Raw genomic sequence first — 17064 nt, 5'->3', positions numbered from 1 at the left:
GTAGTTTGGAGATTAGACCATATATGGAAGCAATAAAGCAAGCACATTGTATACACTTATTGATTAAAATAAAATGTTGGAAAACAATCATTTTCTATCTTAATTTTATGCGACGGGTAGAGTTGTTAAGCTTGACAGTACCCTCCCTAACTATAATACGCCTCAAAATATGAAGAAAAAATATGATACTATTTTCTGCACCACTATTAAAGAGACCTGAATTATGTCATTTCCGGTAAATAATGTCACATGAGCAGAGTCTAAATTATTTTGGGTGTAGAATGGTTAGTTTGACAGGCTTGAGTTCAGACTGAGGGACAAGTTAAAGTCTGTTTTTTATCAAATATCTTGCTTTTTTCTTTTTCTTTTTAGAAAATATTAATCACAAGAAAGGAACACAAATAGATGCTTACATTATTGCCAACAATTACAGACACCATACACATTTTGTTAATAATTTTCTAAGTACAAACTCAGTGCCTCAGGGACATGACAAAATGCTTGGTTTAAGATAGAAATAAGAAATTATTTTATGCTAAAAAATATTAAAATGCAATAACTATTTGTATTTATTATAATAAACAGGGCATACCAAAGTATTGTGAAAAGCTTTAAGAAAAATTAATTTTGGTGAACCACCACTTTAGAAACTCATTTAAATAAAATTTGAAGCTCTGTTGCATAAGCATTAGGCAAACTGATGAGAAATAGGTAGCCTATCAGATTTTAAGGCCATGATATGGCATTTATTTTGCATTAAAACAATGAAAAGATTGGACACACATATTCATTCTTTATTAAGACTGTTTTGCACATTTCAATAATATAAATCAATGAACTAAATACCACAAACGGAATTATGGGAGTTGTAGCTCTTTTCGATTTATACTCGCAATATTCAGTCTGAATATTTTTTTTTTTTTTTTTTTGTAAAATGTTTTAGTTTAACGCCTTTAAAAATTATTTCAGAAATACCCATTGGAGGAAATTAGAACAATGTTGAGTGACTATACCACTCGATTATGTAAGTGTAATTCAGATAGCACGTAATACCCACCGAACATTACATAATATACGGCCAGCAAATGTCTGTTTCACTCTCTAACCTGCGAAAGCTCCTCCTGGATGCGAGAAAGCAAGGCTGCCGCAAACAGCAGATCTGACCTTCACATTAATACAGATTAACCGCATCTGGACGCATACAGCGGGAGTGCGGTAAAAGGCACGTCCTCACAGTCATGACAATGGATCTTCTTTAAGAGTCCGCCAGTGCTGTTTTAATAGGTTTTAACGGGATTTGCGTGGCTGTGGGTTGATGTGGGCATCATGCACGCTGATGTCTGCTTTTTGCTCTGCGCGTGTTTTTTCTCCACTGGAGCGCTTCAGCTCCGCGGACAGGTGTTTCAGACATGCAGCCAAACCAGGTAAGTGCATCACCTCACTCATGCATTCAACCAATCTTCATGACAAACGTGAAGAAGAAGAAGAAATAAACAACTGAGGAAGCAGACGTGGACGCGCGCTGGAGGGTTGATGGGATGTCAGTATGCCATTTCTAGCGAGTGATGAGTATTGCACGAATTAGCTGTTTTACCAACTCTGTTTTGACCTAAGCCATTTCTGTCAAAGATTCAGCTACTAATAAAGCAGGTAAAATAATGGAAAATGAACAAAACAACATAAAAAATAAAGTAAAAAAGAAAAACATTTCAAACCAAAACAAAACGAAAGAAATTCTTAGTGAAACAAGCTTTGAAAATGTTGAAAGTGCAAATGCAGCTATTAAGTTATTAGCTGAATTCATGGAGACAATTTGACAATTTGATCAAAATTAAATTTTAGGATTGTTAAAATTGTCAAAATTTGAACAATGACATAATGAATTATTTCTAGGTTTTTCATTAGTTGTAACATTAAGAAAAAAAAAAACATATCAGCATAAAGTACTGCCATCATTAAAGCAAATTCACTTTTATCACTCCATTCACTCATATTGTTGCATTGGTTATTGGTTATGTTGTATTTATGCAGAATATACTTTTCATTAGCATAATCATTAAAGTGTCTGCTAAATTATTATGTTCTGATATCTAATGATATTGTCACTTCCTGCATTTGTTAGATCCAAACGAGAAACCTCCAGAACAGAGAGAGAAGCGCATAAACCTGGCAGGTAGCACAAGTATACATTTCATTTCATTATATCTATATATACCCATATTACTATGCTTTGCCAGAGGTCTCAGATTCAACAGCTACTGTATGATGTGGTGCAAAAATGAAGTGGTTTACAGTCTTGCTTATAAATGTGAGCCTTGATCACAAAACCAGTCAAAAGGGTCTTTTTTTATTAAGATTTATACATCATCTGAATAAATAAGCTTTGTATTGATTTTGGATAGGACAATATTTGGCTGAGATACAACTATTTGAAAATCTGGAATATTATGCTGCAAAAAAATAAAAAAATAAAAAATAAAAATAAATCTAAATATTGAGAAAATCGCTGTTAAAGTCCAAATTAAGTTTTTAACAATGCATATTCAAAAATGAGGTTTTGATACATTTATGGTAGGAAATTTACAAAATATCTTTATAAAACATGATCTTTACTTAATATCCTAATGATTTTTGGCATAAAAGAAAAATCAATAATTTTGACCCATACAATGGTTTTTTTTTTTTTGGCTATTACAAATATACCCATGCTACTTAATACTGGTTTTGTGGTGCAGGGTCACAAATGTATTTATTTTTTTTCAAAAAACAATTTTATAATCATTAGTTCCTAATAAGAATGCTAATATAGCACTATATATTCATTCAAACATATGATTAAGATATGTTAATTCTCTGTGTTTCAAATACTTTATTAACCATATTCTGTGCTTTGAAACTATGTTTTTGTCATTTATCGTGACTTTTTTGACCTTTTTTACTTATTTATTTCTGTGTTTATTTCAGCACTTTACTAATGCGAAGTCCAGATGTCACAAAAGCTCCTGTTACGAAATCAGAACAGCTCCTCAAGTTAGATGACCATGACTTCACCATGAGGCCTGGCTTTGGAGGTAAGACAAGAAGATAGAAAGCACTGCAGAGAAGAGTTTCCAGGCACAGAGGTAGACATTTCTGGGCTATGCAGAAAAGTCAATATAAATTTTAATCTTAATCAGATAAATAATAGAGCCTATTGTTGTTTTATATACAATTGAATTACTTAATAAAGGAATGTACAGTAGGCCTAATCATTAAACTAAATTTAATTGTTGCATTTATTTTAAATAAAAAAGAATCAACGATTACTTTCTTTCTACTTGCTATTAGCGTTACTTTATTGGCTTTATTTGTGGTGCATATGGATTAATATGCAACCTATGATTATCATTAATGCATTAACAACTGATATGAAATACCAGGCGATCTTAATAAACACCACAAGACTCCGATTTATGGCGGATTTGAACTGACATCACAGGCAATCAGCTTTACATAAGCTCAGGCCAGATTATGACACTGATTTACTGTGGCTCTGTGCCACGAGCATTCACTTATCTGCCCGTATCTTCACTAAAGTTCACACCAACTGTAAATACTACGGTCAAATCAAACCCAGATTAAGGCTTATGAAAATATTGGTGAAGGTGAAGAAAGGACATTTCAGGTTTTCACTCACTTCTTTTGCCTTTCATGCAAGGGGTGCTCAACCCTGTTCCTGGAGATCTACCTTCCTGCAGAGTTCATCTCCAACCCTGATCAAACACAACTGAATCAACTAATTAGGATCTGAAGGAGCACTTGATAATTACAGACAGGTGTGTTTGATCAGGGTTGGAACTAAATTTTGCAGGAAGGTAGATCTCCAGAAACAGGGTTGAGCACCCCTGATCTAGATCATTGATCAGATGGACTAGCAGCTGGGGGAGCTGAGGTTAATCTTGTACCCTAGTGATGTTCAATCTTATCCTATAGGGCCACCAGTCCTGCAGAGTTTAGCACAAACGTGGTCCAACATTTCTTTGTAGTGATCCTGAAGACCTTGATTAGCTGGTTCAAGTGTGGTTATTTAGGGCTGGAGCTAAACGCCCTCCAGGTGTAAGATCCTTGGATATCTTTGTTGTAGACCTTGATAACCCTGGTTTTGATATGATGGTATGGAGTGGTAGACCACCTTGGACCAATTTATACAATGAGTGCATGTTAAACGGTTTAAAGCTTATTTTTGCTTCATTTCAGGGCCTGCGATACCTGTGGGTGTTGATGTTCAGCTTGAGAGTCTGGACACCATCTCTGAAGTAGATATGGTAGGAGACTTAAATGTGTCTTTTTTTAAATATGGCTTATAGATTTCAGAGTGCATCATGAATAATTCAGTGCTTTCATGATCTTTTCCACTTGGAGATTGTGCCACAGGATTTGGATTAGGGGCAAAAGCGCTAATTCAGCACCCAGTAACCTTTCCAAGCACTCTAGATGCGTTGGCAAATGCTGTCTTTTTTCTTGGGATATATAGAGGCTCTTGGGATATAAATGAGGCTACTGTTTACACTGTTTAGAATCGCTAAACTGATTTGGATTGTATTTTACAGGACTTCACCATGACCCTGTACCTGAGACATTACTGGAAGGATGAGCGATTGTCCTTTCCCAGCAACACCAACCAGAGCATGACCTTTGATGCCCGGCTGGTGAAGAAAATCTGGGTACCTGATATATTTTTTGTCCATTCCAAACGATCCTTCATCCATGACACCACCACAGAGAACGTCATGCTCCGAGTGCATCCTGATGGGAAAGTGCTCTACAGCTTGAGGTGAGTGTCACAAATTATTCACACGCACATACATTCTGATGATCTTACCACAAATCTTTGACAGTTTTTTCAGGCTTTGCTTTTCATTTTGTATTTAACAATTGACCTCAAAACTGTGGAAATGCTTAATTTAATCCTGATCAAAGCTTGAGAAACAGATTGCCAGCCATCAAGAGAGTTATGTTACATCTGGCTTTGCTGTAGATGTATGACATTGCTGGGTCTAAACCTAATCAGTGAGAGAGACTCAGATTTGCTTAACAAACGAAAAGATCTTGGATTTTCATCAAAGCTCTTTGATATAAACCAACAGTCACTATTCTGACATTTAGCATTTCCATGTTTTCTGACCAAGAGCTGTTATCTCTAGGTCCTGGAGTTTGCTTTAGATGAGTGAACGTGTGGATTAATATGTGGGAATCTCTGGGATTAATGCAAGCCACATGTAGACTCAGATACAAAGCTGGCTCATTGGTGCATTTTAATCTCAGAACAAGCCCACACCCAGTCTGCTGGGCAAAATGACTTTATTCTTCTACGTACATCTCGACTTACAATCTATAAGTCAGTCTGTTGCATCAAGGCCAGCTCCTCCCTATACCCTCTCAACCATTTCATCTTGTATCTGTCCTTTTATCCAAAGCCAGATGGCTGATCTGAAGGGTTTTGCTTTATATAGTGCATTTAGAAAGCATTCTGACCCCTTCCGTTTTTCACAGTTTCTTATGTTTCAGACTTATGCTAAATGACAAATCACAACTCTGATTTTTAATAACTACAAATAAAAAAAACTTTTATTACTACTGGATAGTAACAAAATGTAGAAAAATTAAGAGGACTGAGTACTTTCTGAATGAACTGTACAGTCATTTCTCATACAAACCTCATGCAAACTTTGTTTTACATGATAAAAAGTGTCATAGTTCTCTACTGTGTCGGAGCAATGAGTGCAGAGATGTAGGAGTTGCAGGAATAACAGTCTTTAATAAACAAACCAAGGGGTAACACAGGGCAGGCAGGAGACACACATAGCACCATCTGTAGACATATAACACTAGACAAGAACAGGCAGTCCAGGAGGCTATGGCGAGGTGGCATCCGTGGCCTTGGCCTAGGCCGAGACATAGACATATAGCCCCAACCCGGCCAAAAAAAAAATTATTGGGGAAAATTCCGGGTTCCCTGGCTTGAACAGGCTCTGAGCTGGGTTCAGAAGTCCTCCCTGGGCTGCACTTGGGAACAGAAGCCCTTTCCGGGCTGCACTCGGGATCCAAGGCCCTCCCTGGGCCGGATCTTGACTGGACGTGGAAACAGGAACACTCTCTGGGCTGAACGTGGGATCAGAGGCCCTCCTTGGGCCAGAATCAGAAACAGCAGCCCTCACTGGGCTTGAGAATGAAGTGGCTGGCGGTCTTGAGGGTGAAGCGGCCGGCAGGCTTGAGGGTGAAGCGGTCGGTGGGCTTGAGAGCGAAGTGGCTGGTGGGCTTAACTGTGGAACGGCCGCAATTTCTTGGCTGAGGAAAGGAGCTTGGGAGAATTCTGTGAAACGGGAGTGAAACTGAGGGAGCGGGCTCATTGGAATGGTATATGGGTGCTGGCTCAAATGCTTCCGGATAGGAACAGGACGATTATCCTCCACATCAACAAACAAAGTCAAAGCTGTCAAACTTTTGACAAAGCTCTCAAACCTTGAATCACGGTAAAGGACAGTGTTTTAAACAACTGCATTTGCCTACCCATCAAGATATTCACTGGTCTTCACCAGGGATAGCACAGAATCACCCTCTTCATCGTAACTGCAGCATTGGCTGCATTTTCCAAATAAAAGGAAAGGCTAAGGACAGGGTGGTATGTTTCACAGTCCTAAGTACATTAGTAAAAGAACTAAGAGATTGAATAACTGCTTTCAGAGTTTCTAAAACTGTCAGAGCCTTTGGCAGAGTTCTCTTTATGTCCACAGATCAGTTGTGCTACAGTTTCTCTCAGAGGTGCTAGATTATGAGGTGTTTCATTACTATAGATGTGAAGAATCTGTGTACATAAAATACTTTTAACTTGGAAGCTGATGGTTGAGGTTTAAATGTTATAGCATTTGTTAGGATATGTGTTTTCTGACTGTGTAGATGAGAACTTGATCCATACACATTTCGGTAACACCCTGGTTCAGTTTTCTTGTTTCAGATTTTGACATATTTAAAGGTGCCATAGAATGGAAAACTGTATTTACCTTGGCATAATTGAATAATAACAGTTCAGTACATGGACATGACATACCATGAGTCTCAAACACCACCATTTCCTCCTTCTTATATAAATCTAGTGTTTGCAAAAGACTACTGAAAAATAGGTCAATTCCAACATAACACAGACTATTAGGCAATAGTCCTGGGATCGTTAATAGTTACACCTCCAACATTTGCACAGACCAATCATCAGTAACGTCAGAAGAACATCAGTAAAATCAGGCGGGTCGCTGAAGGGACACAGTTAGCTTACTGCTAGCGTTAGCCTGTTACATTGCAGTACATAGGATTTCACTTACCACATAAACAGAGAGATGACTACTCAGATGATGGCGAATGATGGAGAAATGACTGCGCTGATGATGGCGAATGATTAACAGATCTTGAGCATCACTCACAAACACCTGAACTTATGTGGTAAGTAAGCACTCCTGCTGCATTATAACATTACACAGAGCACATGCGATCACAAGAGTGAGAGGAAAATGTTGCCGATTCAAAACGGCAGATTCAACAAACCACATATTAAAAGCGGCTAGAGCTCTGTAATTATATATATGTTGTTATCCATGTGCCAGCTATTGAGATGAGCAGCTTTGTGAAACCAATCAGAGCAGAGCTCATTAATATTCACGAACCTTCCAAATAAGGCAATAACAGAGCACTTCATTCTAGGGACAAATCCTATGGTTGTAAATGGACCTGTAAAACCGTTTCTGGAGATTTTTTGCCCTTTCCTATGCCATATACCTTCTATGTAGATATCAGAGAACAATTTAAAATATTGTATAAATGCATTCTATGGCACCTTTAAATGGCTCTGAAAAGCTTGGTGGGGTCACTTGATGCTTTTCAGCATGATGCTGTGAAAGGAAAATAGAGACCTCTGTAATAGGCAAGTGGCAGTCTATAATTATGTATTCAGTGACTATACAACATTAAATCACCAGTTAAACATCATTTAAACATCAAACCAAAGAAGTGTGTTTCCTACATAACAGCATAGGAGGCTGGGTCTGCAGGAATAAGATGTGGGGGTTATGAGAAATCTACCTTTATTAAAGCTGCCCACATTCTCCACTAGTAATAGCATGTAAGTTGGGTGAATAAGGCACAGACAATGCTATGTTTTAATAAGCCTGGTAGAGTTCTTTACTGAACAATATACAGGTGAGGAAAAATAAAAAGTAGAAAGTTATTAAGGGGGAAATATGGGGGAATTCCAGGCCTTGCAGTGTCAGGACAGTGCCAGTGAGAGCTACAGGTCAAAAGTTTACACCCCTCTTTCAGAATCTGCAAATAAAAGGGACCATATAAAATGCATGTTACTGTTTATTTAGTACTGACCTGAATAAGATATTTTACATAAAAGATGTTTACATGTAGCCCACAAGAGAAAATATTAACTGAATAAAAATTACCCAGTTCAAAAGTTTAAATCCTCTTGATTCTTAATACTGTGTTCTTACCTGAATGATAGTTGTGAAAACTTGTTTGTCCTGAACAGTTAAACTGCCTGCTGTTCTTCAGAAAAATCATTCAGGTCCCACCAACTCTTTTCACTCCCCTCCTCTTAACGCATGGTTTTTCCTTTATGGAGCATCAGTGAGCGTTTGAACCTTCTGTAATAGTTGCATATGAGTCCCTCAGTTGTCCTCAGTGTGAAAAGATGGATCTCAAAATCATACAGTCATTGATGGAAAGGGTGGAAAATGCTGGAAAACCAAGGAATTTGTGGCACCTAAGGGATTTTTCTGATGAACAGCAGGCAGTTTAACTGTTCAGAACCAACAAGGGACTCATGAACAACTGTCACTAAACAAAAAAACACAGCTGTGTGTTCAGGTAAGAACACAGTATTAAGAATCAAGGGGATGTAAACGTTTGAACGGGGTCATTTTTATTTTAAACTATTATTTTCTCTTGTGGACTATATGCAAATTTATTTTATGTGAAATATTTTATTCAGGCCAGTACTAAATAAACAATAACATGCATTTTGTATGATCCCTCTTATTTTGGTAAAATAAAAGATTCTGAAAGGGGAAATTTTGACCTGAACTGTACTTCCTGGGAGCAGGCAAACAAATAACAGCAAGTTGCCCATCTTTAATTTCAAACCTGCTTTTGTGGAGTTTTGCTATATGAAATTAAAGGTTGTATCAGTGATTTCTAGCCTAAAACATAAAGTGTCTATTTCAGCTGACCTTTCTTCACGATCCGCTCGCTGCCTGCCCCATAAATTGTCTGTGAAAAAACCGCGTCTCTCTGGTCAGCCTAGGGTCCGAGATATGCCAAAAAAACAATCGGCGCTATCAACTATTCCACAGATAAACAAACAGTGTTCCAACCAATCAGCGTCAGGGGTTGGAACACTGTTTGTTTATCTGTGGAAAGGTTGGTAGTGCCGATTGTTTTTTTGGCATATCTCGGACCCTAGGCTGACCAGAGAGACGCGTTTTTTTCACAGACAATTTATGGGGCAGGCAGCGAGCGGATCGTGGTGAAAGGTCAGCTGAATTTGACACTTTATGTTTCAGGCTAGAAATCGCTGATACAACCTTTAATTGCTATTAAGTTCTCTTGATCATGTAGCTCTATCCAGGTGTGTGTGTCAGTCACTGACTGTGGATTTCAAGGAAAGAAGTCCTTGGCATGTGTATAATCATTTTCAGTTGAAATCGCTATAATAATGGATTTGTTCTCCATATTTGTGACACAATTTTTAATCAACAGGGTTACAGTCACAGCGATGTGCAATATGGATCTCAGTCACTTTCCCCTGGACACACAGACATGCTCACTGGAGATTGAGAGCTGTGAGTCTAAACACAACACAACTGATGTAAACAATGTCATGATTCAATCAAACAACAGTAATGTGACAAGTTTGACTAACACAGGACATTCTGTGTTCGTGAGTTTATATGCATTTGTGTTATTTTGTTGCAGATGCCTATACTGATGACGACCTCATGCTGTACTGGAAGAGAGGAAACAAATCTCTGCAGACAGATGAAAGGATTTCTCTGTCTCAGTTCCTCATTCAGGAGTTTCACACCACCACAAAACTAGCCTTCTACAGCAGCACAGGTACTGAGGATTGCATCTCCAGTACAGTTAGAGTGTCTGCAACTGATTCTTCAAGAATCCCACCTTAAAACCACCACTGATCAGTCCTACATCATATATTGTCTCATGTAGTTTGTCACCTTTCGTAATACTTTAATTCCTGAATAGTAATGTCATCAAGATTTTTACATCAAAAACATTATAATTTAGAAGTAATAGGCAATTTTCTGTCCTGTTTTGACCCCCTTCATCAGAACGCTCCATTTGAAGAGGCGTAGTGGATTGTAGACTCAAAAGTCTATGATTGCTATGATTGGCTAACAGTTGTGTATGTTTGACAGCCTACATCCTTCATAGGACGCTGCTCTGATTTATGTTGAAACACATAAATACTCCCATATCAACGTATCCCATATAAAACGATCTGTAATAACAGACAAAGCAATAGTTACCACATAATAAAAATAGTTACACACACTTATGTGGTGCAACATTACTGTCAAATCCAATATATCCGGTGATATACAGTAGTCAACATTCGAAGTGGATCAAAAAAGTTCATCAAAAGTTGTCCTAAGATAAGAACGGGTATTCTTTTTGGTTTTAGGACAAATTTGATGAAAGGTTTTGATCCACTTCGAATGTTGACTACTGTACATCATCTTCTTTTAGTTTCAGTCTTCCATCAAATTTTTGTGATTGTTTGTAAAAAATACTGATAAAAAGCTATTTTTTGATAGAAAAAAAGAAAAATGAATGTGCAGTTTTTGAGTTTGCACTTATCTAGTCTCTAGCAGGGATATTCAGTTCTGTTCCTGCAGGGCCACAATCTGGAGAGTTTAGTTCCAAGCCTAGTTAAAGGATTAGTTCACTTCCAGAACAGCAATTAATTTACTCACCCCTTTGTCATTCAAGATGTTCATGTCTTTCTTTTTTCAGTTGTAAAGAAATTTCAGGAATTTTCCCCATACATGTATAGTGGACTTCAATGGTGCCTGCAAGTTTGAACTTCCAAAATACAATTTAAATGCACATTCAAAGGGCTCTAAACAATAAGGGTCTTATAGAGCGAAACAATTTGTCATTTTCTTAAATAAATTATTTATACACCTTTTAACCACAAATGCTCATCTTGTCTAGCACTATGTTGCGTATGCGCACTGTGTGCACTCCCATTCAAGAAAGTTAGGGAATGACGAAAAACTCTCATCTCATTTTCTCCTCCAATTTCAAAATTGTCCTACATCACTGCAGAAATACCGACCAGGTGTTTACAAAGTGAACGTGCAAAGAAGATCAAACAGTCCACTATATGGAGAAAATTCCTGAAATGTTTTCCTCAAAAAACATAATTTCTTTGCGACTGAAGAAGAAAAGACATGAACATCTTGGATGACAAGGGGGTGAGTAAATTATCTGTAAATATTTGTTCTGGAAGTGACCTAATCCTTTAAACACATCAAAACCTGCTGATCAAGGTCTTCGAGATTAATTGATTATGACAGGTAGTTGTGTTTGATTAGCGTTTCGTTCCTGGAGAAGAATTCAATGAGACTGCTGTACACCCTGATCACTTGTGTTTTGTAATGACTAAAACTGGCAAATATTTTTTCTCTTCAATCTTCTCTGCAGGTTGGTACAATCGCCTTTACATCAACTTCACTCTGCGTCGTCATATCTTCTTCTTCCTGCTTCAGACGTACTTTCCTGCCACTCTGATGGTCATGCTGTCATGGGTGTCCTTCTGGATCGACCGTCGAGCTGTTCCTGCGCGGGTTCCTCTTGGTGAGATGTTTCAAATAATCTTACTGCAAATCACTGTAGGATGTTTCGTTGCATCATTTCATTATGCTGCATTGAACAAACTGATCAAACTGATCTCTTTGTAGGCATCACGACGGTGCTCACCATGTCCACCATCATTACTGGAGTGAACGCCTCTATGCCCAGAGTCTCCTACATCAAAGCCGTGGACATTTACCTGTGGGTCAGCTTTGTCTTTGTCTTCCTGTCTGTGATTGAGTATGCCGCTGTCAATTACCTGTCTACTCTGCAGGAGCGCAAAGAGAGGACGCAAAGCAACAGGGTAAGCTTTAGTTATCATTTATTATAACTAAAGACTTGTATGGCTTAATATAACATATGTGATGTCTCTTACTGAAATATGTAGTAGAAAACCCATGACAGATTTACATAATTTAAAAAATCTATATAATTTTGAAAAAAAGTGAAAGTCGTGACGTATTATCAAGTATGGCGACCCATACTCGAAATTGGTGCTCTGCATTTAACCCATTCAAGTGCACACACAGCAGTGAGAAGTGAACAAACACACACACTGGAGCAGTGGGCAGCCATTGCTCCAGCACCCAGGGAGCAATTAGGGGTTTAGTGCCTTGCTCAAGGGCACCTCAGTCATGGTATTTAAGGTGGAAAGAGCACTGTTCATTCACAATCCCCACCTTTAAATTTCTGCCGGTGTGGAAATCGAACCAGCGACCTTCAGGTTACAAGCCCGACTCTCTTACCATTAGGCCATGATTTCCCCCAATTAAAGACTGAGTCCCGCTATATTGCTCAGGCTGCAATGCAGTGTCTATTAACAGGCGTGATCCCACTACTGACTGGCACGGGGGCTTTTCAAAATTTTATACATATTTTGAACTATGGGGGGCGACGTTATTGCGATGGCGTGAAATGAGTAAGTGCTGAGTGAGTGAGTTACTGGCTGAGTGAGATACTGGCACTGCCTGTTGGTATTTTTAGTGCACCACAGCTCGGAATACACAACTCAATGAGTGCAACCATTTCACGTCATCAAAATAATGGCGCTCCCCATAATCCTGTCATGCTAAGGTGGAAATGAACGCACAAAGGAGCAAATGCAAATAATTTTTAATAATACACAAGAGGGTAAATACAGGACGGACAGGCAGGAATCACACGTAAAGACCAGACAACAAACCGTGAACTGAACACAACTAATATAGTGGTGCAAATGAGGATAATTAACCAGACACACTTGAACCAAGTGACATACTAAAACAGAGACAGAAACAAGCTCAAACAGAGCACGTGAGGGGAAAATGCGACCTCGTGGAGTAGGAAAAACAAAGATGGACAGAGGAGGATAAAGGAGTGGATGTGGGATGGTGACACAGTATGACAAAGGGCTAGCAGGAAGGCAGGCAGGCAATACTGAGAAGGTTCAGGCGGAAGACACCCGGGAAGAGGATGACGAACAGGGTGGAGATGAGTCCAGGGTGGAAATTATGGAGGTAGGAGCCAGGGAGAAAACAGGAGGGACAGAGGGTGGAGGACGGGCTGACGACTCCAGGTGGCCGACCAACCGGAGCAGGTGCCCAAGGTGGAGAGCCAATGAGCCAGGGTGATGGGGAGGATCCTAAGGGGCAAGGCGAAGCAGACCGGCGACCAAGGCAGAGGACGGGGATCCGGAAGGCCGTGGTGGAGCCAGAGTGACAGAGGACCAAGGTGGAACAGGAGGGAAGTAGGAGCTGGAGGGACAAGGTGTAGCCGGAGGAGTGGAGTGCCGAGGTGGCGGATGGTCGACGACAGGCCAAGGTGGAGCCGGAGAGACAAGGAAGCCTGGTGGAGCTGGTGGACTGATGGGCCACAGTGGATAGGAGGGAGCTAGGAGCCATGGTGGAGCCACTGGGTCGAAGGGATGGGATCCTCCACCCACGATGCTGATGGAGAATGGCAGACTCTTGCTCCGCGCAGCAGGGTGATGGTGGGCTGGGCTCTGGTTCTGGCTGTGTTCCGGATCTGGGGTTGATGCTCCACTGTCTGGGGGGGTCGATGGCATGGTGAAGATTCCTGATTCAGAACAGAGACTTTAGTGTCTCCTCATCAAATGGGAAGGGCATGGCGAAATCACTGAAGTCCCTGGCAAAGTTGAGCAGGTCAGGGTTAGCATGGGCAATGGAGATTAGCCATAAAGTAAACCAAAAACTGACAAAAAACAGAAAAATAAATGGGGAAAACACAACGGGTAAACTTAGGTCCGGTCTTCTGTCCGCTACGGTGGAAGATAAAGATAATGCAAATAGTCTTTAATAATCTACAAAACGGTAAATACACGACGGACAGGCAGGAATCACACGTAGAGACTCAGTAGACCGGACAACAAACCGTGAACTGAACACAACTAATATAGTGGATTATTAACCAGACACACCAAATGGCATAATCAAACGGGACAGAAACTAGCTCAAACAGAGCACATGGGAGAAAAAACACAACAAACAGTCCTTGGGTCTGACAATCCAAATTATGTATAAAACAATGTGGATTTTTTTTAATGTAAATCTTTTAAATGCACAATTGAGAGTCTGAATCTCAATTTTTTTTTTTGCAAGTGCAGTTTGTTTTGCTGTATGGACTTGCAATACAGATGTCATAGTTACCATAGATATTACATCATTTACAGCTGATTATGAAGCTTCAGAAGCTGAAACCCAATTATGGTAATGTAGGCATTACATTTCCAACACACTCTAAGCCATTGAGCAATCAGAGCAGACTAGGATTTTCGAAAAGGTGGGCTTTAAAAAGACAATAACAGAGCGAACTATAACAGAGCGTTTCAGACAGAGGGTAAAAAACGGTGCTCTAGCAATTAACAGTATGGGGAAAAAACTTGTTTTTTGAACTTCAAATCATGTAATGTACGTAATATGTACACTTTATAGGGAAAATGGCTGTTTTTTGTCATTTAATAATTCTGATTTAAATTCAAAGCATGTGATATTACAAGTAATGTGTGATTGTGTGATGCAGCAGTTGCCGTGTACGTGTGGAATGACCCATCCTGGTCAGATGATGATGAGCAACAGTTACAGTGACATGGACATGATGACCACAGGAAACTACGGCATGTCAGAGCTGAACGGAGACAAACAGGAGCAGTTCCTGGTTCATCTGGTTCTGGATAATGAGCAGGGAGCTCAAAGACCTGCTGTAAGCTCAAGCAGCAGCTTATTTATAGACACTCATGCCATAGACAAATACTCACGGGTCATCTTCCCTGGAGCGTATACACTCTTCAACATCATATACTGGTCCATCTACTCACAATGACTGCTGCTCCTTTACATTATATATGACATTTGAGAAAGTCTTGGAAATACAGATTACCTCTGAAAAACTATGTATTTTCTTTTTTTTATTATGATAGAAATGTGGAAACAATTTTTTACTCTTAGCAATAAACTATGTGGGCAGTCGACATGACTGCATTCTCAAAAAGTTTTCTCTTTATTTTTTCATTTCTTTTCTCATGTATTTTAATCTTTAGGCTGAATAGCAAAGAACATAGATTTTGTCATTAAATATGAAATTGGCTATTCAGATTTGTTTAGCAGTTTAAAGTTAAATGTGTATATTGTACTGATGTGACTGTCCTTGGCATGAACTTTGAAATACAAAAATTTATCGAAATGAACAACAAAGTAATAATTATAAAAAAATATTTAAATACAATATTACTGTTATTATTACAGTATTATTTACTGGGGGATTTTTTTTAAATGACTGGTCATGCATTTTTAAATCCATTCCATTTTCCCTGCTCCAATGGATTAAATGTGTAATGTTTATGTGGATCAAATTCGAAGGTTCATATAGTTTTGTACCCTAACATAGTAGATTTTCAGTATTTTTAAGCATAAAATACAGTATGTTTTACTTATTTGTGATCTGATAATGTGTCAAAATAGCCAAATATCTTTTAATGCAGTGTAACACATTAAACTCTGTCTAAAGCCACATTTTCTAACTTTATTAAAATGACTGTGCATATTATTTACATGTAATTAGTGCATGTTATTTTATGGACTACATGAAAAATATTTGTACTTTTAACTGTTAATTAGTAAGACCTCAGAACCACTGAAATTACCTAGAGAAGGCAAAAAGATTATATAAAAAGTTTACTGTAACCCCCCCAAAGATTACAGATATATGTTTTACAAGAAACTTCAATATTAGTCTTTCGACTTTAAAAATTAATTTTAATTCAGCGTGTTACATACTGTTTCTTTGTATTTAATAATTAAATTAAATAATCAGTTTCTGAGTGCAAATCCTACAACAATTATTTTTAGTGCAGATGATACTGAATGAAATACACCAGTGTCTAAGAGTGTAAGAGTGTCTATTTCCAAAGTAAACACGAATTTTGAATTAATTTTCAGAAAATAATTTAGTTGTGCTGGGACAAGAAGTGATTTTTTTCTATTAGTAAGTACTTTTCAAATGTTTCCCACTAAAACATTATAAACTATATTGATAATGTGCTAGGATTAAATGCATTATAAATCAATAATGTAACAGAACCAAAAGTAAAGGTGGTAAATCATTTTTGTGCTTAATGTGGAATCTGTGGAGTTTCCATTGTCCAGTCAGTTTTGTAGCAGGATACATGTTACAGGAAGCATTTCATATGTTTTTTGAATTTTAATGAATATAGTTATGGATTATAGATCAAGACATTAATACAATACATTATTGTACATTTATATGAAGTTTTGGTTGATGTTTTTTCTTGCATCTCCTGAGTAGTGTAAAATACAGTGTTTTTGGAAAATAAAGTTTTGCCTAACTGCATTTTCACATGAAACAGCATATTCCCTTGTTTTAAAGCTTGTTTTTATTTATCAAATGCACAACACCAGTCAAGTCAACTTACCATTATTTTTAGTACATCCGGAAAGTATTCACAGTGCTTCTCTTTCTCCACATTTTATGTTATAGCCTTATTCCAAAAGAAATTAAATGATGGACATGATTCGGAAAGGCACACACCTGTCTATATAAGGTTCCACAGTTAACCGTGCATGTCAGAGCACAAACCAAGCCATGAAGTCCAAGGAATTGTCTGTAGACCTCCAAGAAAGTATTGTTTCGAGGATCAGA

The 17064-nt window shown here is 38.4% G+C and overlaps 1 protein-coding gene across 2 annotated transcripts; it reads left to right on the top strand.

Moving 5' to 3' along the window:
* The first annotated feature begins 1120 nt into the window (after nt 1-1120).
* gabrr1 (gamma-aminobutyric acid type A receptor subunit rho1) lies at nt 1121-16759 on the top strand. 2 transcript variants are annotated; one of them, XM_073852996.1, is made up of 10 exons: nt 1121-1424; nt 2123-2173; nt 2965-3071; nt 4237-4304; nt 4590-4813; nt 9793-9875; nt 10009-10149; nt 11761-11913; nt 12018-12214; nt 14932-16759. In XM_073852996.1, exons 1-10 carry the CDS (start codon nt 1327-1329, stop codon nt 15226-15228), a joined length of 1419 nt encoding a protein of 472 aa, XP_073709097.1. In that variant the 5' UTR covers nt 1121-1326; the 3' UTR covers nt 15229-16759. The 2 variants fall into 2 exon arrangements, with proteins under 2 accessions (XP_073709097.1, XP_073709096.1); XM_073852995.1 differs by having other exon boundaries at nt 14929-16759.
* Nucleotides 16760-17064: the final 305 nt, after the last annotated feature.

This window comes from Garra rufa, chromosome 13 (genome assembly GCF_049309525.1).
Source record: "Garra rufa chromosome 13, GarRuf1.0, whole genome shotgun sequence".
Lineage (NCBI taxonomy): Eukaryota > Metazoa > Chordata > Actinopteri > Cypriniformes > Cyprinidae > Garra > Garra rufa.
Note: the sequence above shows the minus strand (reverse complement) of the source record. Positions and strands in the feature narration are given on the sequence as shown.